General features: G+C 58.3%; 9 protein-coding genes and 2 non-coding genes across 11 annotated transcripts; 8 read left to right on the top strand and 3 right to left on the bottom strand.

Moving 5' to 3' along the window:
* Nucleotides 1-1,668: 1,668 nt before the first annotated feature.
* On the top strand, nucleotides 1,669-2,877 carry B0T15DRAFT_484892 (carbon-nitrogen hydrolase; the record flags this gene model as incomplete). Its single annotated transcript, XM_062866253.1, has 7 exons — nucleotides 1,669-1,680; nucleotides 1,783-1,875; nucleotides 1,932-2,218; nucleotides 2,276-2,354; nucleotides 2,405-2,563; nucleotides 2,624-2,820; nucleotides 2,856-2,877. The coding sequence occupies 7 exons, from the start codon at nucleotides 1,669-1,671 to the stop codon at nucleotides 2,875-2,877; spliced, it is 849 nt and encodes a 282-aa protein (XP_062720978.1).
* A 285-nt stretch (nucleotides 2,878-3,162) lies between these two features.
* Nucleotides 3,163-3,272, top strand: B0T15DRAFT_t147. The gene has a single exon. It is a non-coding gene; the product is annotated as a tRNA-Leu (tRNA).
* Nucleotides 3,273-3,687: 415 nt separating this feature from the next.
* B0T15DRAFT_191122 (carbohydrate esterase family 3 protein) lies at nucleotides 3,688-5,175 on the top strand. The gene is made up of 3 exons (XM_062862442.1): nucleotides 3,688-4,052; nucleotides 4,114-4,475; nucleotides 4,549-5,175. The coding sequence occupies exons 1-3, from the start codon at nucleotides 3,953-3,955 to the stop codon at nucleotides 4,792-4,794; spliced, it is 708 nt and encodes a 235-aa protein (XP_062720977.1). The 5' UTR covers nucleotides 3,688-3,952; the 3' UTR covers nucleotides 4,795-5,175.
* A 397-nt stretch (nucleotides 5,176-5,572) lies between these two features.
* B0T15DRAFT_t112 lies at nucleotides 5,573-5,644 on the bottom strand. The gene has a single exon. It is a non-coding gene; the product is annotated as a tRNA-Glu (tRNA).
* A 196-nt stretch (nucleotides 5,645-5,840) lies between these two features.
* On the bottom strand, nucleotides 5,841-8,796 carry B0T15DRAFT_531604 (TAP-like protein-domain-containing protein). The gene is made up of 3 exons (XM_062869260.1): nucleotides 8,325-8,796; nucleotides 6,954-8,273; nucleotides 5,841-6,894 (listed from the first exon to the last, which is right to left on the bottom strand). The coding sequence occupies exons 1-3, from the start codon at nucleotides 8,541-8,543 to the stop codon at nucleotides 6,286-6,288; spliced, it is 2,148 nt and encodes a 715-aa protein (XP_062720976.1). The 5' UTR covers nucleotides 8,544-8,796; the 3' UTR covers nucleotides 5,841-6,285.
* A 13-nt stretch (nucleotides 8,797-8,809) lies between these two features.
* Nucleotides 8,810-11,520, bottom strand: B0T15DRAFT_531603 (fungal-specific transcription factor domain-containing protein). Its single transcript, XM_062869259.1, has one exon. The coding sequence runs from the start codon at nucleotides 11,024-11,026 to the stop codon at nucleotides 8,975-8,977; it is 2,052 nt and encodes a 683-aa protein (XP_062720975.1). The 5' UTR covers nucleotides 11,027-11,520; the 3' UTR covers nucleotides 8,810-8,974.
* Nucleotides 10,971-12,061, top strand: B0T15DRAFT_190948 (uncharacterized protein). The gene has a single exon (XM_062862440.1). The coding sequence runs from the start codon at nucleotides 11,152-11,154 to the stop codon at nucleotides 11,893-11,895; it is 744 nt and encodes a 247-aa protein (XP_062720974.1). The 5' UTR covers nucleotides 10,971-11,151; the 3' UTR covers nucleotides 11,896-12,061.
* A 641-nt stretch (nucleotides 12,062-12,702) lies between these two features.
* B0T15DRAFT_190901 (enolase C-terminal domain-like protein) lies at nucleotides 12,703-14,717 on the top strand. Its single transcript, XM_062862439.1, has 4 exons — nucleotides 12,703-12,969; nucleotides 13,023-13,056; nucleotides 13,109-13,257; nucleotides 13,311-14,717. The coding sequence occupies exons 1-4, from the start codon at nucleotides 12,900-12,902 to the stop codon at nucleotides 14,339-14,341; spliced, it is 1,284 nt and encodes a 427-aa protein (XP_062720973.1). The 5' UTR covers nucleotides 12,703-12,899; the 3' UTR covers nucleotides 14,342-14,717.
* B0T15DRAFT_191008 (uncharacterized protein) lies at nucleotides 14,718-16,188 on the top strand. Its single transcript, XM_062862441.1, has one exon. It carries the CDS (start codon nucleotides 15,093-15,095, stop codon nucleotides 15,909-15,911), a length of 819 nt encoding a protein of 272 aa, XP_062720972.1. The 5' UTR covers nucleotides 14,718-15,092; the 3' UTR covers nucleotides 15,912-16,188.
* A 1,400-nt stretch (nucleotides 16,189-17,588) lies between these two features.
* Nucleotides 17,589-17,915, top strand: B0T15DRAFT_370052 (uncharacterized protein; the record flags this gene model as incomplete). Its single annotated transcript, XM_062864194.1, has 1 exon — nucleotides 17,589-17,915. A coding segment is annotated over one exon (327 nt), but the record flags the coding sequence as incomplete, so codon positions are not given.
* Nucleotides 17,916-18,421: 506 nt separating this feature from the next.
* On the top strand, nucleotides 18,422-19,799 carry B0T15DRAFT_555122 (uncharacterized protein; the record flags this gene model as incomplete). Its single annotated transcript, XM_062870378.1, has 3 exons — nucleotides 18,422-18,615; nucleotides 18,689-19,527; nucleotides 19,583-19,799. 3 exons carry the CDS (start codon nucleotides 18,422-18,424, stop codon nucleotides 19,702-19,704), a joined length of 1,155 nt encoding a protein of 384 aa, XP_062720970.1. The 3' UTR covers nucleotides 19,705-19,799.
* Between the last annotated feature and the right edge of the window lie 1,324 nt (nucleotides 19,800-21,123).

Here is a 21,123-nt window from a genome sequence, read left to right as displayed (position 1 = left end):
AACAGCGAGTGCGGATGTTAAGTCAGTTGAAACTTAAATGCTCGACGGGAGCAAGCAATATGAGACGCTCAGGCCCATGTGCTGAGTGACAATAGTACGAGAGATTAGACGTCGAATCGACTGTTCTGGGCGTGTCGGAGTGGCTCGCGTAGCCAGCCCCTATTCTGGCTGTCAAAGAACAATCCTAGGAGGAGAGGCCATTTCCCCTTGGCCTAATCCCCCCTCAGATTTCGGGGTGGATGTCTTCAAAGAATACCATCACGCTGTATGCGAGCGTATTGCAAGGGACAATGAGATGTGGTACGTCGCCCAGCCATTCAGGTGCGTAAGCGCGTTCCGCGATAGTCGCTTTCCTTAGGATTGTTCTCCCGGGCCCCCCTTAGTATTGTTCTCAACGCCCGACCCACAATTCGCTGCGTTGCCGATCTCGAAGCAACTGACAAGTCGAATGACGACCGGTGTATCCCGAAGGCCAAGAGGATGCTATATGATAGGAAAATGAAAAGAGACTCCCCCATGTGCCTGGGAGAGTACTGGCTGCCGAGGTTGTGCAACCGCAGCCGACAAGTTCCGACGCTACGTCCGCGACAGGTTTCAGTTGAAATCATGTTCATGGCTACCTAGGTGTATCACTTTCATCAACCGATGACGACATGAGCCTTGACTGTCCGTTTGATGTTGCAGTCATTGAGTGCACCCGGGCTCATTTTCGGGTGGTTGGAATGTGGTTGGATACGCCCTCCGCGAAGTGTGAATCAGCATTCGGTGCATCCTAACCTGCAACGATGGTGTTCAGCTCGGCCCCTGCAGTTCCCTCTGATGGTCAAAAGATGAGGGCTTCACGCTTGGGACGTGGCTACTCCCAGGCCAGGTCGGACGTTCTACCATTGGCATCTCCAGACTGTCGAACAACCGGTGTGGTGCATCGAATGCAGAGGCAGGTGTTGGCCGCAATCGACCCAGAGCTTCACGGCACAACTCCAGGAGTAGCGTCTGTGCCGGACCTGCAGCTTGCATCTCGGGCTATCCAGTGACGACTTTCATCACGACCTAGTCCACGTGTTGAACGAACTCTGCAGCACCGTAGCCGCGCAGGCGCGGGTGCTCAGCGAGGGAGGCGGCAAGCAGCCAATCGGCATCGTTGCCTGTGTGCGTGTCGATCGGCGGCTGCAGCATCTCGGATCTTGCTTGGGCTTGCCCGAAGTCGGTGAGCCAGAGTACCTGAGTACCCGAGAGCCCCCGGCGTTCTGAGACAACGGTGTGACCGGCTGTCAAGTGAGCTGTGGCGGCAGCCAGGCAAACCTACTCTGTGAGCGCAGTCCTGCGGCAATAAATTGTCTGAGCAGGACCGTGATGAGATCGTGTAGCGACCGACAAGGTAACGGCTGCCAGGCTTCGCAAGAGCCCCCAGTGCGAACCATATGATGAAACTTGAATGGTTGAGGACCTGAGGTGTAGGAGATTGAGCCCCACTGCAGTGGTGATGGTAGGGTTAAGGTACGAGTTAGTTTCCGTAGTGCATGTGCGGGGCCTTCAAACCGTTCCTTCCCAATGCTCCAGCACAGGAATCTTTGAAGCATCGCATTTATTAACAGAATCGACCAAGCGTTGGTAACTGGAGCATATTTACAGATAAAGCATTCCGTAGCCTCCGGTGTGTTAGGCAGGATGGCGCGCGTTGTACGTATCTGCCGGCTCCTCCGGATCGCGGTTTGCTTCGCGCAATGCCACCGTCCCCGGCGACCCTGCAGCTGACCGTGTGCCCCTGGCTTATGAGAGCAGGCTGTCGGGCAGTTGACATCAACGGCCAGCATGGCGCACAACCTCGCCCAGTGCCGCCTCCTCATTAAGAAAGCAAGCCAGGCCGGCGCCAGAGTAGCTCATCCTCCCGAACCCCTGGATTTATTTTCCACGCTGAACCTCAATGGCAGGCCCTTTTCCTGCCCGAAGCAAGCGACTACATCGCCGGCTCTGGAGAGGAGACCGTCCGGCTCGTCAAGCCAGTCCATGAAAGCGAGTTTGTCCTGGGCTTGCGTGAAGAAGCCCGGCGCGAGAGGTTGTCGATCCATGTCGGTGTGCACGAGCCAGGGCTCGACACCCAGCGAGTGAAGAACACCGTGTTGTGGATTGACGACCGCGGCGAAATCGTGCACCGTTACCAGAAGATTCACCTGTTTGACGTCGACATCAAGGACGGCCCGGTGCTGAAGGAGAGCAAGTGAGCAGCCCCTGCGACCTCGGGGGGCCAGATCGTGTCTGATTGTCATCGCTTCAGCTCCGTCGAGCCAGGTGCCGAGATTGTGCCTCCGTTCGATACTGCGGTTGGGAAAGTCGGTTCTACGATATGCTTTGATGTTAGATTCTGTCCGTTTCCACGGTGATTTCCTACGCTGACAGTATCCAGCTTCGGTTCCCCGAGATCATTCTCCGCTTGAAGCGCCTTGGAGCTGATATCATCACCTTCCCTTCCGCATTTACAGTCCCAACAGGAAAGGCCCATTGGGAAGTCCTGTTGAGAGCACGGGCGATCGAGACACAATGTTATGTCATTGCCGCCGCGCAGGTGTGTGCAGATGTCCATTGGGGCTACCTTGACCGAGATGTGGCTGACAAGCGACGGCAGGTCGGAAGGCACAACGAGAAGCGTGTGAGCTACGGCCACAGCATGATTGTCGATCCGTGGGGTACCGTGATAGCCGCGCTTGGGGGGGCAGGCGAAGAGCCCGAGATTGCTACTGCCGAGATTGACCATGGCCTTCTACGCAAGGTCAGGATGGAGATGCCGCTCCGACGACGGACGTATGTGCTGCCGCAACACCTGTCTCATACATGCTTCTGTTCTGACGTTTGCGCAGCGATGTGTATCCGGAGATTTAGCGTTGCATTACCTCATCTAATGCCGTCAATGCCTTGCAAGCTTGGGCATTCCTCTCCGAGACATCTACAGTTCTGATGATCACCTGGTGCCCAGTATCGAAGCTACCTGACTCGGCGTTCCTCAAGCAATTCTCGCCCCGCTTCTCCGTGAAGGAAACACCGGCGTCCTTCTGGTTGGCCTAAACCTAAATTACAATAAGGTCCCAATGATTATGCCGCACTGAAATCTCACAACAGAGGTGTCTTGTCAAGCGTTTATGAAGGTTCGTAGAACAACAGTTTCTAGGCAACTTGGCCGAGTGGTCTAAGGCGATGCACTCAAGGAAATCCTTGCCCCTAAAACGGGCAGTATTGCATTCTCGCAAGAGGCGTGAGTTCGAATCTCACAGTTGTCAGCAGGGAGGCCCTTCCAAGGCCGTTCTTCTTTTCTCGTTTTTGCTCTGCAGCTCGATACACCAGCTTCAGTGGGCGTCTCCATGAGTCCAGTAACTGCGCATTCGAATTTCTGCGCACGCACGGCCTCGTCCCAATGTGCTCTCCGCATCTGCTTCCCGTGACAGACATCCGAAGACCCAAGCTTCAGGATAAATTGGGCTGCATTGATTCAGGCTGCTTAGCTAGTCCACACTGCAAATTGCTATGCTTCCAGACAAAACCAATGGAAGCTCCGCTGGACCATAATTCGGGGGTGAAGACTCGACACTTCCGAACCCGAAACGGAGTTGCCGCCTTCGCGACCTCGAGGACGTTGTCAGCACCAGCTTCTCACTCCCCTATGCCCGGACTGGGAACATTGGCTTCACGCTCGATATATACGGATAGTTACGCAGAATGTCGTCTCCACGGTCTCCTGCAGCGTTGCTTTCGGGTCTTCTGGAAGCGCTCCCATCACACCCTAAGGTGCCTATATATTTACACTCGGCCGGATAAATAACACGGAGACCGTGGAAGGGATCTCGATCTCACTCTCTCGCAACCCTGATGAACGGGATAAGAAGCTTGCCGGCCCCGTGCCGACGAAGACTGTAAACCACCAGCATAGTCAGCAAGTCCAGGACGGATAGCAGCCGCAGACATGCACATCTCAACCATCCTCTCAAGCCTGAGCCTGGCCAGCCTGGCCGTGGCAGGACCAGTGCAGCTTGCCGATCGCCAGGCTCAGAAACTCCGAATCAGTTAAGGCCACCCTCTCGCACACCCAGTCAGAGACCAACTACCCGCTAATACCCCGCACAGTGCCGCTCGGCGACAGCATCACCGAGATCACCTGCTGGCGCGCCCTGGTCTGGGACCAGCTCGCGGCGGCCGGATACGCCGACAGGGTGCAGTATGTGGGCTCGCAGAACAGCAACCCGCAGAACTGCCGGCCGAGCACGGCCAACTGGGACCAGCACCACGAGGGGCACTCGGGCTGGCTGGCCATCGACATCGCCAACAGCTACCTGGCCAACTGGCTGCAGAAGACGCCCGCCGACATCGTCATGTTCATGCTCGGCACCAACGACGTGACCCGCGGGCGCAGCACCAACGATATCATTGCCGCGTATACCAAGATGGTCGGTATCATGCGGGCGGCGAATCCGAGGATGAAGATCATCGTACGTTCTTTGTCTTTCTTCTACGTACACCAGACAGAACATCCGACTGACATGTTGAGTTCTCTGAGTCAAGGTCGACCTAGTCATCCCCCTCTCGTACTCCAACGCGCAGATCCAGGCGATCAACGCGCGCATCCCGGACTGGGCGCGGGGCCTCAACTCAACCGACTCGCCCATCGTCATCGCCGACTGCTACAATGGGTTCTCGACGTCGTATCTGCGCGACGGGGTACACCCCAACCTAGAGGGCGATAGGCTCATGGCGTCGCGGATTGGGCCGCTGCTGTTGAATTATGTGAATGCGTCGCTGGCTGTGTAAGGGGGGGCAGGGGGCGTGTTGGTGGTTGGGTGAAGGTTAGGTAAGGGTCTAAGGGATACTTGGCCGCCAGGTGCGAACTTTCAGTGCAGACGGCTTCGTGCCGGCAGCGGTGCTTTGAGCTCCTCGATACTCCCATCATCTGGTCCTCATGATAATCGTCCCACTCCTCGTGGATGACTTGATCGACACACTTCAGCAATCAAACCTCCTGCGTCCTTTCGCTGCTATGTTCTGCAATCAGATCGGTATTCCTGGTAGCCAGGGGCCCAGCTGGAGGGGGTTCCGTGCTGGCATGCCCCTCCTTCTTCTCTTTTTGGGCTTTGCGGCAGCTGTGGTTTCTCTCCCGGTTTCTCTCCGGTTTTGGCCCCCATCTCTTCTCAGCTAGCTTCGTAGGTTTCACAGGCTTCTTTTCGTCCGGGCCCCGGGCTCCGAGTTCAAACTTACCTAGTTCTTCAGCGCCTCATCGTCCTTCTGCTAATCTCCATAATGATGCATATGAGCGGCACATTGGAGAGTGAGGTTAGATTTAGGATAGCAAAGCGAGATGTAACTAGGTCGCTACGCGGGAGATTGAGCTACTGACGGTAGAATCGAGGTTGAAGCAACTAGGAACTACGAGTATGCCCGGTAAAACTATTGGCGCGCCCGCCCTAGAGTACCAAAATATCAAGATTCAATGCCTACCTAGAAACTAGTTGTACTCAAAAAGAGTCACCCTATATTGTCCCTTTAGATGCCCTAACCCTAATTAGGGAGAGTTATCAAAAACTTACAAAAACACCGGTACGGGGAATCGAACCCCGAGCTTCGCGGTGAAAACGCGATATGTTAACCGTTACACTATACCGGTACCAGGTATTGTTGAACTTTGGAAGCCGCGACCAGCTCTTCAGCATCGCCGGGAAGGGAAGGAGCGACCAGTTCAGTTCCTTCCTCAAGGTTCCCTAGATCCCAAACACCGAGCTTGTGCTTCGTGCCTTCGATCTTGGAAGTGCCATGCCTTGACCACCATGTTCTCAATTGAATCAAGCTTAATCTGGGATCATTCTACGTGTCCGTGTCCGGCGTTGGAGCTGCAACTGTGATGAGGTAGGCTAAGTCGGCATTATCAATTCCCAACTATAGATGCTACAAGCAGTCACCGACACAAGATCATCATGGATGTCGTATGTCGGAGAAAGGGTCTTTATACTTGGCAGTTACAACCAGGTACGCCCACTCCTACTTTGTACAGCGTCTAGATCAATTGATGACCTTCACGACAGCACAACGATTCCGGTCGAAGATCCATGAGCGTGCGTGTACAGTGGACACGACAATCATACATACAAGTCGCAGAATTTGGGGAAACCTTAGCGCAAATCCGCTACGTAGCTCAAAGAAATCTTGCCAGCAGTCAACGGCAAGACAAAACCAGAACCTCAACAACCCACAATGCTTCGCCCCGGGATCCAGCCGGCATACAATCTCAGAATCAGACACAAGACGCGATCACGAACTCCTAGCCAACGACATCACCGCTTCCATATCCGGCCCTCCCTCCCTATCAGCAGTCGCCCAGCGCTGCATCCTCCAAAAAATGGTCTGCAACGCCCGCCACCCCTCCAGCATCTCCCTCTCCTCCACCGTCTCGACTCCGGCCCGATCGGGACCAGCAGCTCCCCAGGGGACTTCATCAACGCCACATCGCGTCCACTCCCCTTTGAACTCCTCCTTACCGTCGACCCTTGGAGGCGGCGGGACCTTGCCGGTTGTAAAATACTCCCGCAGCACCTTCGCCATGCATCGCGAGACCGTCGAGATGGTGCAGTGTCCGAGCGACTGCTGTTCCACCAGGCCGGCATCCTTGAACTGCAGCGCCGTCTTGACTGCCGCGCGGAGAGGGGTGACGGGGTCGTAGGTGTTGGAGAGGAGGAGGATTGGGTGGGTCGTTTCGATTTGTTTATTGGTCTTTGAAAGTTCGGTAGCGGGGAGAGGGTGGGATGGGTAGATATCCCAGCCGTTGCACTTCAGCATCAGCTCCATCCAGATGTCCCCGAACTGGGAGGTGGCCGCCAGGGCTTCGTGGCCGGAGCGTATCTCGGGGAGGGTCATATTCACCTGTCGTGGCTTAGCGAGGACGGGGAGAAGTGTGGTTTTCCTGGATGGGGATCACTTACTGACTGCGTCTTGTCGCCGCACATGATGGCGCGCTGGGCGTCGGTCATCGTGCCTGTGACGAGCGGGTTTCCCGCTACCGTGCAGAGCAGCTGCGCGTCCTGGAAGAGCGCGCCCAGCAGCTCGTACTTGCCCTCGTAGATGATGTTCAGCACGGTGGCCAGCCCAGGGAACCCCTTCACCGGCGAATACAGGGTCGTGAAGACGAGCTGCTTGACGAAGTTGTTGCGGAGGAAGACCGGGTAGAAGTGCTCCGGGTGGGTAAAGGTGACGGGGCTCGTCTCCAGACGGTCCATGACCTCATCATATCGCCGCTTGACATCCTGCGCGGTATCCCCGTTCCGATACAGATCGCACTTCCTCCCCGCCTCGACACAGTATCGGAACAGCTCCCCCAGCACTTTATCCGCATCCACCAGACTCTCCCTCCACAGGGGAGTCTCGTACAGCTCCCCATCCACGACACCATCCAACACCACCCTCCCGACCCGCTCGGGAAACATCCTCGCAAACGTGGCACCAAGATACGTGCCGTACGAAAACCCCCAGTAAACCAACTTTCCCTTCAGGCCCTCCTCAGCATCTTCCCCAGCCCCGTGTTTACCAACCCACCTCTCCCACGCATCAACAATCCCCTTCATATCCCGCGCCACATGCTGCGTGCTGGCATGGCCCAGTATACTACTACTCCCGCCCTCCTCCTTCAGCCGACGATCCTTCTCCCCACACAGCCGATTCACCCCGCGATGACCCGCATCGATCAGCCTCGTGGCCACATCGCTCTCGTTCAGCCCGCCAAAGTCCCGCGTCATGGACTCCCACTGCAAGCGGCGCAGCATCCCGCCGGCGACATCTTCCTCGCAATCACCACCACCGTCACGAGTACGGTGACGGTGGTGGTGGTGGTGGTGCTGCTTGCAGGAGGGCGGAGGAGGGGCAGCCCAGCAATCGGCCCTGGGGACAGTGAAGCCCACGCCGCGGGGGTCGAAGCCCAGAATGGGTTGGTCTGGCCCCAGGACCTTCTGCAGCGCCGGGCCGCCGAGCAGGGCCAGTGCCACGCCTGACCCGCCGGGTCCGCCGGGGTTGAGTAACAGTGGCTGCTTCAACTTGCTCGTGGGCGATGAGTGGGTTTGGGTGTGGTTGTGGGTTTGGGAGGGGAGCAGGAGGAGGGCGATGTGCACTTTGCCAGCGGAGGCTGAGTTGTTGTTGGCAGAAGAAGAGGAGGAGGTGTAGTCCATGGGAACGGTGAAGCGGGCGCAGAGGAAGGAGGGGTTGATGGAGGTGTAGCAGGGATGCCATTCGAGCTCTGGGCTGGGTGTGATCTGTGGCTGGGTTTAGATGGGTCCGTCGAGGGAAGGGGGGGGACAACTGACGGATTCCCAGGGATTCAAGTGGTCGCCCTGCACAGAGTGCGGCTCTTCACTAACGGGGCTGCGCAGACGATAGCTGAAGAGACGGAGGTTTGTCAGGCAGCCGAGGACCACGATGCCCGCGAGCAGGGCGGCAACTCGGAAGCGACGCCGCGATCCACGGCATCGTGTTGTATCTGGCTGTGGAGGCAGCGGCAATGTGATGCCGGATCCCTTCTCCATTTTCTCACCAGTCCTGGGGGATAGTGGGAAGATGCTTCTGCGGAGTTAAGGGCCAAGAAGTGAAGTTGAGGTTCTTGGAGATGGGCAAATACCCGCGGGATTGACGCACCCCGCATGCGAGTTAGGCATCCTTACCGGACTGAGCCGGATGCTGACCCGTTACCGCGACCCGGATGACCCAGAGAAAATGCCCGGTCAACCATTGGAAGGTCGTAATGCTGTTGCTCCTTCCGTACCACGGGTTGTTTTGAGGCGCAAGGTGGGTGGGGGGCGAAACATTGATAACCCCGACAAGGTATCATGCCTATATTACTGCATTTTCAATCGATATACCATAAAATGAGAATACATCGCGCCTGCGCCTCACATAGGATATCAAAAGTTACTTTTTCCATTCCCACCCAGTCCTAACTCCAGCCCTGACCTTCCCATCAACTCAAAAACTTAGATTCCCCCTGCTGAAACAGCCAGTCCCGGTTCGCATCCACCATGAAATCTGTAATGTTAAACTCGCCCGGCACCGTCCCGTTCGCGCTACCCGCGTCCAGCCCGTTCCCGTTCCCATCCGCGGCTGCGCCCGTGCCGGGACCCACCGGCAGTCGTGGCACGTTAAAGAAGTCGAAGACGTCCAGATACTCCAGGTCGTTGGGCGCCGGCGTCCTCGACGCAGGCGTGACGCTCGCAAACCGGCTCTGCCACCCTCCGTTCCCCCCGCCATTGCTGCCTCCATTGCCCCCATTCAACCCCGCGCCGAGGAGGGGCGGCACATGCCGCGGCTGGCGACTGATCAGGAAGTCCAGATCGAACGCCGTGCGCCGCATGTCGGCCAGGATCCGGACGCTGTTAGGCGTCTGGCCGCCGCCCTGCTGCTCGCTGTCGCGGTGCTCGTCCAGCACGCGGCTCAGCAGGCTGCAGTAGCGCGCCGCGACCGGCCAGTACCGGCCCATCTCGCGCAGCGTGTCGACGAAGGGGCCGATCTGCGGGCTGAGCTTGCGCTCGACGGTGCTGCCGTGCACGAGCAGCACGCGGGCGGCGACCCAGAGGGTGAAAGCGAACGGCGGGCCGAGCTTGCAGAGGAGGTTGTTGTTGACGACGAACTCGCACAGCGCCGAGATGTTCTCGACGGCGGCGTGGCAGCGCTGCGAGGCCGAGTAGCTCGGCGTGAAGATCGGGGAGCGGGTGGTCGGGTACGCGGCGGACGAGTGCAACCGGATGACGGCCGTGTGGTACGTCGCGTGCAGCATCACCCAGCCGCAGTTGATGGTTTTGGCCGAGGCGGGCTGGAAGAGTTTGGCCATGTTGCCGTATTCGCCCGGCAGGCCGAATTTCCAGGCCGCCAGCATGTTGTCAAGCTCCTTGTAGCGCATCTGCCAGGTCTCGACGTCCGACAGCGCGCTGATGTCGACGGGTTCTTTCAGGAACTTGTGGATTTTGGACAGTATGCCGAGGATCTCGATGTAGTAACTAAATGTACCCAGGTTCTCGGGCTTGTCGACTTCGTGCTCGGACCCGTTGCCGCAGAGGTTGTCGTGCTTGACATCGGCAGCCCGGAACCAGCGCGTCTCGACTTTCTGGTTCTTCATCCAAAGGTCGTCGCGGCACGGCAGCGTGCGGTCGATCTCGCGGTCGTCGATGCCAAACTCGAAGGCCGTCGCGATGGTGGCATATCGGTCGAGTAAGTACACCATCCAAAAGAGCCGTCGTCGCGACTCCTCCTCGATGAAGTCGCGGGGCTCGGGCAGGATCATGGCGCGCAGCGTGTAGATCGACGTGAAGTTCGGGGCAACCGAGAAGGAGTTGCTCTCGACCGTCAGCCCCAGCTGCACCACGGCTCGTGTGATGAGCGCCATGATATTCCAGCCCGGCGGCCCGTTGCTGCTGCCACAGAGGTCCAGGGCAAGGATCACCAGTGCTTGCAGCGACTTGACCGACAGATGCTCCATGCCGTAGAGCAGCACGCGCTGCTTAGACGCATCATGGTATCGCTGCCGGCTCTCCTCGGTGAGCCGCACGTCGGTCGAGTACCGCATCGCGGTCGCGACGATGGCATGCAGCAGGATCTTATCCTCCTCGCCAATCATGGACGGGCCGAACAGAGAGTCCAACGTGGTCTTGCGGTGCAGGATCGGGCACCAAGTGTTGACGTGTTTGAAGTACAGGTCTGCCAAGGCGTACAGCAAGTCATACGGCGGGAGTTCCTGCTCCGATGCCATCTGGCCCGAGTGGTGCGTGGTCGCAGACGGTGACTGCAGATGCTGGGCGGGTCCAGTCCCATAGTACTCCTGCGCTGCGGCGCTCGGCGCCATGGCCGTCTGCATGTGGCTTCGCGGCGAGATGCCAGAGACGGCGTGGAAGCCGTCGTGTCCCGACGCGGCCGACAGTCCAAAGTCGACAGATGTCGACGGCTTTTGGAGGAAGAGCGCCGTCTCCGCCTGCGGGGTTCGGATAGTGTCGTGGCCCGGCCGTGAAAACACGGGCGGCATGGCTTCGCGAGGGGTGCCATGGTCGCTCGGCAGGCTCTGGTTGCTGCCCCTGACGCTCGCGGCGGCGGCGTGCTGTGCCAGGTTGGTGCCACCGCTCCCGGGCCCGCTCCCTGGACTATTGTTCGATGTCAACGACTGGAGAATCTCGGAGTGTAGCCGTAGCCTTTCCTCGAGCTTGTCCAGACGCTGCTCCAACTCGCGGCCATAGCCCGCCCGCAGTCCTGGCTTTTTTCTCTCCTTGTACTCGCAGAGCGCGCCGTTGCGGCTGCACCACCCGCAGGACGGCTGGCCACGGTCGCATTTCACCTGTACCGGTCAGCAGGCTGTCGGTCGGCGATGATGTAGTCTCAAGCACGGTAGGGAGGGGGCATACTTTCCGCTGCTTGCAGAGCTCACACCTAGGGTGGCATCAGCATCGAGTTGCCGACGGGGACGATGGTCTGGCGGCTGTAGCGGCGGACACGGCTACTTACGAGACGGATATGGGTCGCTTGCGCTTTCCAAGGCGAGCGCCTTCGTGCTGGTCGTCGTCGTGGTCGAGGTCATCGCTCTGCTGGCCGCCATCGTCGCTCTCCGGGGGATCCTGGTGCGCATGCCGCCCTGGATGGGAAGACTGCGGCGACGACTGCAGTTGCAGGCCGTTGTATCGGGGAGCCTGGTGCTGCATCATGCCGAGCGCCCACGGCGAGCGATCGCCGCCCGCGACGGCAGTCACCACGCGAAAGCGGGACTCGGGCGTTGGAGGGGGAAGTGGAGCGAGAGACCTGCCGAACCCCAGTGTACGGCGCAGCGATGCTCAGGGTTTGAGACCAATTGACCCGTGCGACACGATACGGTCACGCTGTATGCACAAACGCGGTATCTCCTAATCGCCACCAATAATCAGAGCCAGTCCGATGGCCGATGTTCCATGGAACGGTTCGGTGTAATGTTGTGTAGAGGAGCGAGACGGACAGTGGAGAGACCTCGGACGTTTTATCGCGGTGCAAGTGCACCCGATGCGCCGAATTCCGACCAGGGCTTGGGACCCATCAGGCGCGTGCATGGATTGTGGGGAAGCGAAATTGGCTGCTGATGATTCCGGGGTGAGGTCCAAGCTCCGAGCTGCACAGCCAGCTGCCCTCGGCTCCAAGCCTACAACACGACGTCAACAACTTGTAACGATGTCCCAAGGTCGCTTTCAACGAGCCTCTGAAGGTAATGATTCTCCCAGGTGTAACTAGGACGCTCAGTCCTTCTCGCCATCCACGTATTATGGGGATGGTCTCCGAAGTGCCGAGCATGGGGCGTTGGGTGACCTGCAGCAGCCCGCATGGGAATTCAGCCCGTCATGCCGACGGCAGGGTCCAGGTCCGTCTTCCAGCCTCAAGGGCCCAAACGGAATGCGGGAACGTCCGGCCCCGGTGCCGTCCCTTGGGTAACTTGGGTTGTCTCTGGCATAGGTTTGGGTTGGTTCCGTTGTACTGTTTCACCCCGTAGGGCCGGCGGGCGCTGCCGCTCTCGTGGAAGCCGAAGGCCTTGGGGCACCTGACATCTGACCCGGCTCACGCATTCCACTGTCCAATCTGGATGGGGCGCCGGGCAGGGGGACTGCTACGAAGCCGAGTGGACGACGCCTCAACCCCAAGAGGTCTCCATCGTCGGGATATCACCGCCCGACTGCAGGCCCCACCATCTCACGTTGCAGAACTGCCCCAAGAAAAGGGCTGCCCCCGCGTTGATGAAGTCAATTGTCGTCTCTCCTGCCAAGACTACGATCTGTGGAAGCTGACAAACACCAACACCAAATCCTGGGCCCATACACTCCGAAGTCGTGCCCTATTCCTCGCGGGACTGATCGCAACCTCTTGGCTCCGACTAGCAGGCTCTCGAGATGGCCGCGGCTCGAGAATTCCCGACCATCAAGGCCATAAGGTCCTATGTCATTGGCGGTGTTGGGTCAGGTGCGTGAGAGATTTCCGTGGATCGTCAAGAGCTGGTGGCTAACATGCCGAAGGCGGCGATTACCACAACGTCAAGGGGGGACACTGGTAGGGGTTCCATGCAGCTGCTGTAGGAATAGCCGCTGACTAACCCGCACAGGCTGATCGACTCGCCCATCTCAACACCATGCTCGAAATGGGAGAAATACAGAGCCTCGCGCACAAGCTGGGGCATCAACGTGCTCGGCTCCTTCTTCGTTGAGATCGAGGCTACCGACGGCACCGTCGGCTTCGCAACCGGCTTCGGCGGTAAGCACCGAGTGTTAGTTGCTGGTCACCACGTCCCAGGCTAACATGGGCAGGCCCGCCGGCATGCTGGCTTGTCCACCAGCACTTTGAGCGCTTCCTGATCGGTGCCGACCCTCGCAACACGAACCATCTCTTCGAGCAGATGTACCGCGCATCCATGTTCTACGGCCGCAAGGGCCTGCCGGTCGCCGTCATCTCCGTCATCGACCTGGCCTTGTGGGACCTGCTGGGCAAGATCCGCGGGGAGCCCGTGTACAAGCTGATCGGCGGCAACACCAAGGACCGCATCGACTTCTACTGCACCGGCCCCGACCCGCCGGCCGCCAAGGCCATGGGCTTCTGGGGCGCCAAGGTGCCGCTGCCGTACTGCCCCGAGGAGGGCCACGCCGGGCTCAAGAAGAACGTCGAGTTCCTGCGCAAACACCGCGAGTCGGTCGGGCCCGACTTCCCGCTCATGGTCGACTGCTACATGTCGCTGAACGTGCCATACACGATCGAGATCGCCAAGGCGTGCGAGGAGCTCAACATCAACTGGTGGGAGGAGTGTCTCAGCCCCGACGACACCGACGGCTTCGAGCAGATCAAGCGGGCGCACCCGACCATCAAGTTCACGACGGGCGAGCACGAGTACTCGCGCTACGGCTTCCGCAAGCTCATCGAGGGCCGCAACCTCGACATCATCCAGCCGGACGTCATGTGGCTCGGCGGTATGACCGAGCTGCTCAAGGTCGCTGCCATGGCGGCCGCCTACGACATCCCGGTGGTGCCGCACGCGAGCGGGCCCTACAGCTACCACTTCGTCATCAGCCAGCCCAACACGCCGTTCCAGGAGTACCTGGCCAACTCGGCCGACGGGAAGAGTGTGTTGCCGGTGTTTGGTGACCTGTTCATGGACGAGCCCATTCCGACGAAGGGCTTCCTCACGACGGCCGACTTGGATAAGCCAGGCTTTGGGTTGGCCGTGAACCCCGCGGCAAGGTCCAAGCTGATTCCCAGCACCTACCTGTTGGCATTGCCGCAGTCTCTCGGCCCGCCGAATGGCAATCCGGAGGAAACGGCGCAGGCGCAGAACGGGACCGCGTAGGGTATCAAGGTCGAACCACCAACCATATTGGATGCCGTGTTGCCATCAGACCATAATAGCTTCTTGCATATTGACAGAATTCAAGGAGTCGTCTTTGGTCTTACCAGAATGCCTCTTGGACGAGTCGCGGGACGACTGACGTCATGCGATCTCTCGTGAAGTTGAGTGGCCGGGTCGGCTATTTCCTTTCTTCTATGGGTGGAAAGTTTGGGAACCTGCCTGTGAGTTACAGTTGCTTAGAGTCGACCTCTCTGGAATGCCCTCGTAGCACCCCATCTCTTGAAAAGGCGAACTGTTGGCAGGGAGGAGACTTGGCCTTGCTTGCCTCGCTGTCATTTAACCCGAGGTGTGGGCCCGAGGCACTAAAGCGGTGGGTCTGCGGGGAAGTCAAGGGGTCGTCCCCGCCGGGGTTCGACCTCGACTTGACTTCCCAAATGAGCTTGAGCCCAGATGCAGCACACAGAATCGTCTGCAGGAGAGGTAATGGCAAGCAGAACGATGGGTCAACTGAAATATCCGAGAAATGGCCCGCGTCAAATTGACACCCCGGCGGGTGCGGAATGCGGATCCCCATGGTATTAACCCCGCGAACCGGCCCCTCATAGATCTCATGGGGATTCAACATCAACACCACCCGGTCCAGCCTAGACTACACTCGATCCTCATACGCTCCTATCGACATATTGAAAACCATCTATGCCCTACACCCAAACCTAAGCGCCGTAGTATAGCACAGTAAACCCGCCAAGCCATGCCCCCAACCAACCTCCTCCTTGGCGCTACCGCCATCATCACAGGCGGCACAACCGGCATCGGCCGCGCCATCGCCCTCGCCTTCCTCGCACAGGGCTGCAACGTAGCCGTGAACCACCTCGACCTGGAAAAGGACAAGCCCCACCTCGACTCCCTCCTCTCCGAAGCCGCGGCCCTGCACGAAGCCAGCCCAACCACCGCCGGGAAGCTCGCCCACCTGCCAGGCGACGTGCGCGACCCGGCCACCGGCCCGGCGCTCGTCTCCTTCGCCCTGTCCCAATTCAACACCACCCGCCTGGACATCTGCGTCGCCAACGCGGGGATCTGCACCTTCGCGCCCTTCCTCGACCTCTCCCCGGACCTGTTCTCCAACACGGTGCGCACCAACCTCGACGGCGCCTTCTACATGGTCCAGGCCGCGGCGCGGCACATGGCCCGCGTGAATTCCCCTCCGGGGGGGTCGATCATCGCCATCAGCTCCATCTCGGCGCTCGTCGGCGGCGCGCAGCAGACGCATTACACGCCCACCAAGGCGGGCGTGCTCAGTCTGATGCAGAGCACGGCCTGTGCGCTGGGGCAGTATAACATCCGGTGTAACGCGCTGCTGCCGGGCACGATTCGTACGCAGTTGAACGAGGAGGATCTGAAGGATGACGGGAAGCGGGGGTACATGGAGGGAAGGATACCGCTGGGCAGGACGGGCGTGCCGGGGGATTTGGCCGGGCCGGCAGTGTTTTTGGCGTGTGAGGAGCTGAGTGGGTACGTGACCGGCGCGCAGCTGCTGGTGGATGGGGGGTTATTTGTGAATTTGCAGTAAGGGGTAGTGTGCGGTTGTTGTAGGTTGTGATTTTATCTTTCGAGGAGTATAATTCTATCTTTTGAGGAAGTATACTACTATGTACGTAGTCCGGGGCCTTTTTTTTGGGTGGGGGGGTGAGTGGGGAGTGCAGGGCGGCTCATACTAAGACCACCCGCGCTCTAAGTAATGGTAACTACATGAACCAAGTCACTATCCTGGGATTCTCAAAGTCGAGTTCCGGTTTGACGAACTCAAATATCTTCCTCTTGTTCACGTACTCCTCACTCTCCTGCAGATCAACGATCTCATAATCAAAGCCTGCCAAGTAACATACCGAAGAGAGGGGCAACGCTTCCGGTGCGTGCTGTTCCCCTAGACACCCATCTGTGAACGTATACGAACTTGCCCGCCCTCCTGTAGACACGCCAGGCCTGATAGCGCTAACAGCTTGTCAGATAGATATGTTAACTTGCCAGCTGAATATATCCCGACTATCCGGTTCCATTCTTTCCGAAGGTCCACCCCGGCACGAGAATCGAGGCTCGGATTCGCCGGTTTTAGACTGCTGGGAATGCCCGGCGCGTCACGATGGTTGCGGGGTTCAATGAAAACTATCTCAAAAAGACCGAGGAAGAGTGAGGACAGGAGGAGGAGGATAGTGATGTGGACGATAATAGTGACGATGATAGTGATGATGATAAGGATGAGGAAGAGGATGAGGAAGAGGACGATGATGACAAGAGGACCGTGTTATGTAGGGACGGCAATTACGGCAGCGCTCCAACGGTTGGGGCCTAATCATGTTTCGCATTTGAGGGGAAGGTGTAACCCGGCACGGCTGCATAAGGTATAGTTGGTTGGTAGATCACTGAGCGCTGCAGTGGCGTTCTGGTCACTGTTGGCTGCACCGTGGCAATCACCTCTACCTAATCACCTCCATTCGAGATTGAAATCGGAGCGGCCACGACCCAGTAGAGCATGCCGCGGCATAGCGTAGACTCAGGTGCTTTGTTTTATTATCGCTGAGTTTGAACATTCCAAGTAGACCGCACCCTGCCAACGCCTCCAGCCCAGTCCAAAATGGTAAAAGAGAGCATCCAAGATGGTATTCTATCCAAGCCCGGCCCATCATCCGTCTGTCACTCCGAAACGCCGTCGAGAAGTTCCTCTGCATCGAGAGACAACGCGTTTGGAAGCGGGATCGCGGACCGGCGGTACAGCCAGGGGCCGCCGCCACTTGGCGTGACCTAATCAACAAGCGCCTAAGCGCCCTGATGCCTTGCGCGATGAGGCTCAAGCTGAGGCGGGTACGGACGCCGATCGCCATAGCGACCACGAAGCCATCTTGCGAGTGCCCGAATAGATCGGCCGATATCGACGGTAGCCTCGGTATGTGTTCGAAGACAATGCGCCGCATATCCTAGGAACAAGATCGCTAAGGCTGAAAGAGGCAGTGTGAGCAACGTGTCAGCCAACACCCACTCCATAAAGAGCCAGCACTGAAGTCTTGCGATGTGGTCCGCACAGCCCTTGAGCGCGATGCGCAGCAGCGATACTGTGGGCGCCATCGACATCAAAGAGAAGCGAGAAGCGGCTTTGACCGCCGCCAAAACGACCAAGCGTCGCGAGAGCGGCAAAGGCATGGGCGATGGACGAAGCAAAGGTGAAAACGGGCATGAGGAGAAACTGAGGCGCGACTCGCGTCAAGCACAAAACCGCGTCGGAAAGAGGTACCGGGACAAGCTTGGTGCGGAGTTTCAGAGCTTGCAGGCGGCGCTGCGCCTCGGGTGCTACGAAGATAACGACACACAACCGAAGCGAGCGTCGACTGACGTCAACCACCAGGTGCAGTTGCTCGGGCAACCCATGGAGGCGTGTGGCAACAGACCCGGCAGCACTGTCAATAAGGCCAAGATCCTGGCACTGGCATGTGAACGCATCAGCGAGCTGCTTCAGCAGTGGGAGTCAACAAATGCGGAAAGGGACGCGTTGCGGCAGGAAAAGGTCTTGGCGGGTTGGTGATGGCGGCTGTCTTGCTCTCGGCATGTACGGCACATAGTGTTATAGTTGAGTTCAGGATTGGTATGGCTTTTTAGGTCAAAGTGGGATTGATCACTAAGTCACACATGCCCCTGAAAAAAGGGGTGCTTGATCCACAACCTTGATGCGGGATCCGAGTTCGTATGCCGCAGCAGCATTCCATCCATCTGCATGCCCCTGTAGTTGTTGATTTGTCGTTGCCAGTGCCAGTATGTCAGAGTGCGTCCCGTGACCCTTGGGCCTCATGGTTGTGTTGATCACGAGGCCACAAGTGCCTTCTCTGTGTCCTCCATCTACCGACCCCCCAACTTACGTTTGGCTTCTCACCTTCCTTCATCCCACGAATCTGGAACTTTCACCAAATCGTAAACCTCGCTCCAATTTGAGGAATCTGACTGCCATCTTTCTGATCTTGACCAAATCTACACGACCATAACGTCCGACGAGAACGCCAATTACCTTCTTCATCACCGCACCAACTTACGACCATGATGCCTCGTCTCTCCTTCTTCCTCGGTCTCATGACCATCGCCGCTGCCGCCCCGATCACCGAGGACTCTGAAGTCCGCGCTGCTCAGCGCATCACCGAGTTTTCGAAGCAGTACCAGCAAAACACCATATCTGCCATCAGCAACAGCACGAATGGATGCACCCCTGAGAACATCCGCCGCCGCAAGGAATGGTAAGCATTCAACCCCCTTTCTCTCGACCCTGCTGCCTTGGTCAGACCTAGCGAGAAGCTAACACCCCACCAGGCCGGCCCTCACCGACGACGAGAGAAGATCTTTCATCGCCTCCCTCCACTGCATCAACACCCTCCCCGCCAAGACGTCGCCCTACCACGCCCCCGGCGCCCGCACGCGCTACGACGACTACATCATCACCCACATCGACGCGACCGACTTCGTGCACGCCTCGGGCCTCTTCCTGCCCTTCCACCGCCACCTGCTGCACCTCTTCGAGCACGACCTGCGCTCGCTCTGCGGCTACGCGGGCCCCATGCCCTACTGGGACTGGACCAAGTCCTACCTGGACCCGCGCAAGGCCGAGGTGTTTGACGGCTCCGACTTGAGCCTGGGCGGCAACGGGCTCTACATCCCCGGACGGAAGGCGACCACGATCGAGCTGCCCGGCGGCTTCTCCCTGGACATCCCGCCTGCCACGGGCGGCGGCTGCGTGACCGCCGGTCCATTTGCGGCGGGCAAGTGGGAGATTAGGCTCGGCCCTGTGGGCTTCCATCCGCAGGGGCCGAATGGTGGGCGGGGGTACAACCCGCGCTGTCTGACGCGTGATCTCAGTCCGAGCTTCAGCAGGGGCACGCGGCCCTCGGCGGTTACCGAGCTGATGGACGTGTGCGGCGATGATCTGGGCTGTGTCAACATGGAGATGGACGCCCCCGGCGGCGTGCCCGGCGGCATCCATGCGAGCGGGCACTGGCAGATCGGGCTCGACGGGCTGGATGTCTACGCCAGCCCCAGCGATCCCGCCTTCTGGCTGCACCATGCGCAGCTCGACCGCGTGTGGACCATGTGGCAGGGTCAGAATCTCACCAAGAGGACGTACCAGGTTTGGGGAACGATGACGGCCGCGAATGGTATGCCAACTCTCCAAAGCTTTTCCGTGTGAGTCCACAGCTAACTCTGCTACAGTTCCTGCTAGTCCTAACGTCACCCTCGACACGATGGTGGAGTTTGGCATTCTCGATTCACCGAAGCCGATTCGGGAGCTTGTCTCGCCCGTCGGAGGGAAGTATTGCTATATCTACGAGTGAAGGAAATTCTGATTTGCGGCGTTTTGACGCAAGGAAAAGGGACTAGATGGTGGCGACATGTGGAAAGATGAATGGATGGACAGAACGGTGGATTTACACGGAGATGAATGCGCATTGAGCGAACAGGCGGCCGAAGGGGTTGGGCTTCTATACTATTTGCTAGTCTCGGAGTTTAGCTAAAGATCGGAGTCATTCAATCCTGCGCTCCATCATCGTTCCTTGAATACCTCGAGGATATATCTTGGTTATCCTCGTGGATGACGGCATTAGTATTGCATGTTCCAACCGGAGTGTGACAGTAACTGGCCTTGCACTACAGCACTGGGAAATCGACAGTATCGACTTTATCAGGTGCCGAACGCAGATTGCGCGTTCTGTTTCCGCAAAGAACACAGGATATCTAGTAAGGGAAAGGAGAGGAAAAGGAGGGGGAGAAACCTCTCGGTCATCAGGTACTTTTAGTCCCCTCTGCAGGTTTCGAGGCAGTCGGCTCCGAGAAGGACCGGCAGCCTGGTGTTGCATTGGAGCAGATTCGAACAGCAGACCTTTGATCCCACATTCCTTTCGGGAAAGATCGTGTACCTCAGACCTCTCCGCTCGGTCGGATACCGGTTATAAGCCGGGCAGTGGCCTGAGATTTGTACAGACAAATGCTCGCATAGGACTGGCATGACCGAATCAGATGGGGGGTCACGCAAATCCGCCGTTCTCGGTGCCGGAAGGACCCACCTGATCCTGCCAGCCCCGTTCCGCGCCGCCCCACAATGCCGGACACCGCCGTTAGCGGGCAGCCATGCCCACAACGCATGTTACGGATTCAAGCATGAGACCACAGAGAAGCAGCCGTAGACGTTTCATAGCTTCACTCGGTGGAGATCTGGCCACTTCTGTCCTCAGCTTAGCTCTCAAGCTCACAATCAGCTTCGAAGCTGGTCACTGGGATATGACCGCCCAAACTTAAGCTCAGACTCACAGAATATTCCCACCACCATCACTCCTAATTATCGCCCTGTCCAAATAATCCCATGAATCAACTGACACGCTCTCCGCTACCTCCTCAAATATTTTTAGCGTCCTAGTCGCCGTCCTTGTGCTAATTTTCTTTTCAAAACCGATCCTTCTCTACATTGGTGACGCTCCATGTCTTCCCGTATCGCGTGCCGTCGCCGCTCACTTTCAATCGATGACAATTCTACCGTCGGAAAGTCAATTGCCGACCCCTCGGCTCTCCTCTGCTAGAACCATACAAGAAGCGTCCCCCCAGCCTCCCGGCTGGGGTAAGAGTGCTCCTCCCGTAAAGTCCCGTTCCGTCATCGCCTCGCTGGCACCCGTCGCGTTACTTGCCACCACCCGAGGGCTTCGCTATTAGCGCCTTCGCGATTGACCCCTTCGCGATTTGCTCCGCCTCTCCGGGTTGGA

The sequence above is a fragment of the Chaetomium strumarium genome, assembly GCF_033439665.1.
Source record: "Chaetomium strumarium strain CBS 333.67 chromosome Unknown B0T15scaffold_4, whole genome shotgun sequence".
Taxonomy (NCBI): Eukaryota; Fungi; Ascomycota; class Sordariomycetes; order Sordariales; family Chaetomiaceae; genus Chaetomium; species Chaetomium strumarium.
This window is presented reverse-complemented; position numbering and strand designations above follow the sequence as displayed.

What these genes read in the sequence shown, in the direction of transcription:
- B0T15DRAFT_191122 (XM_062862442.1), top strand. Translation starts at nt 3,953, where the DNA reads ATGCACATCTCAACCATCCTCTCAAGCCTGAGCCTGGCCAGCCTGGCC. An exon ending in GGCTCAGAAACTCCGAATCA is followed by an intron (nt 4,053 to 4,113) that starts GTTAAGGCCACC and finishes TACCCCGCACAG; the next exon opens with TGCCGCTCGGCGACAGCATC. An exon ending in ATCCGAGGATGAAGATCATC is followed by an intron (nt 4,476 to 4,548) that starts GTACGTTCTTTG and finishes CTCTGAGTCAAG; the next exon opens with GTCGACCTAGTCATCCCCCT.
- B0T15DRAFT_531604 (XM_062869260.1), bottom strand. Translation starts at nt 8,543, where the DNA reads ATGGAGAAGGGATCCGGCATCACATTGCCGCTGCCTCCACAGCCAGAT. An exon ending in ACTTGAATCCCTGGGAATCC is followed by an intron (nt 8,274 to 8,324) that starts GTCAGTTGTCCC and finishes ACCCAGCCACAG; the next exon opens with ATCACACCCAGCCCAGAGCT. An exon ending in GCGGCGACAAGACGCAGTCA is followed by an intron (nt 6,895 to 6,953) that starts GTAAGTGATCCC and finishes AAGCCACGACAG; the next exon opens with GTGAATATGACCCTCCCCGA.
- B0T15DRAFT_531603 (XM_062869259.1), bottom strand. Translation starts at nt 11,026, where the DNA reads ATGCCGCCCGTGTTTTCACGGCCGGGCCACGACACTATCCGAACCCCG.
- B0T15DRAFT_190948 (XM_062862440.1), top strand. Translation starts at nt 11,152, where the DNA reads ATGTCAACGACTGGAGAATCTCGGAGTGTAGCCGTAGCCTTTCCTCGA.
- B0T15DRAFT_190901 (XM_062862439.1), top strand. Translation starts at nt 12,900, where the DNA reads ATGGCCGCGGCTCGAGAATTCCCGACCATCAAGGCCATAAGGTCCTAT. An exon ending in AACGTCAAGGGGGGACACTG is followed by an intron (nt 13,057 to 13,108) that starts GTAGGGGTTCCA and finishes TAACCCGCACAG; the next exon opens with GCTGATCGACTCGCCCATCT. An exon ending in CTTCGCAACCGGCTTCGGCG is followed by an intron (nt 13,258 to 13,310) that starts GTAAGCACCGAG and finishes TAACATGGGCAG; the next exon opens with GCCCGCCGGCATGCTGGCTT.
- B0T15DRAFT_191008 (XM_062862441.1), top strand. Translation starts at nt 15,093, where the DNA reads ATGCCCCCAACCAACCTCCTCCTTGGCGCTACCGCCATCATCACAGGC.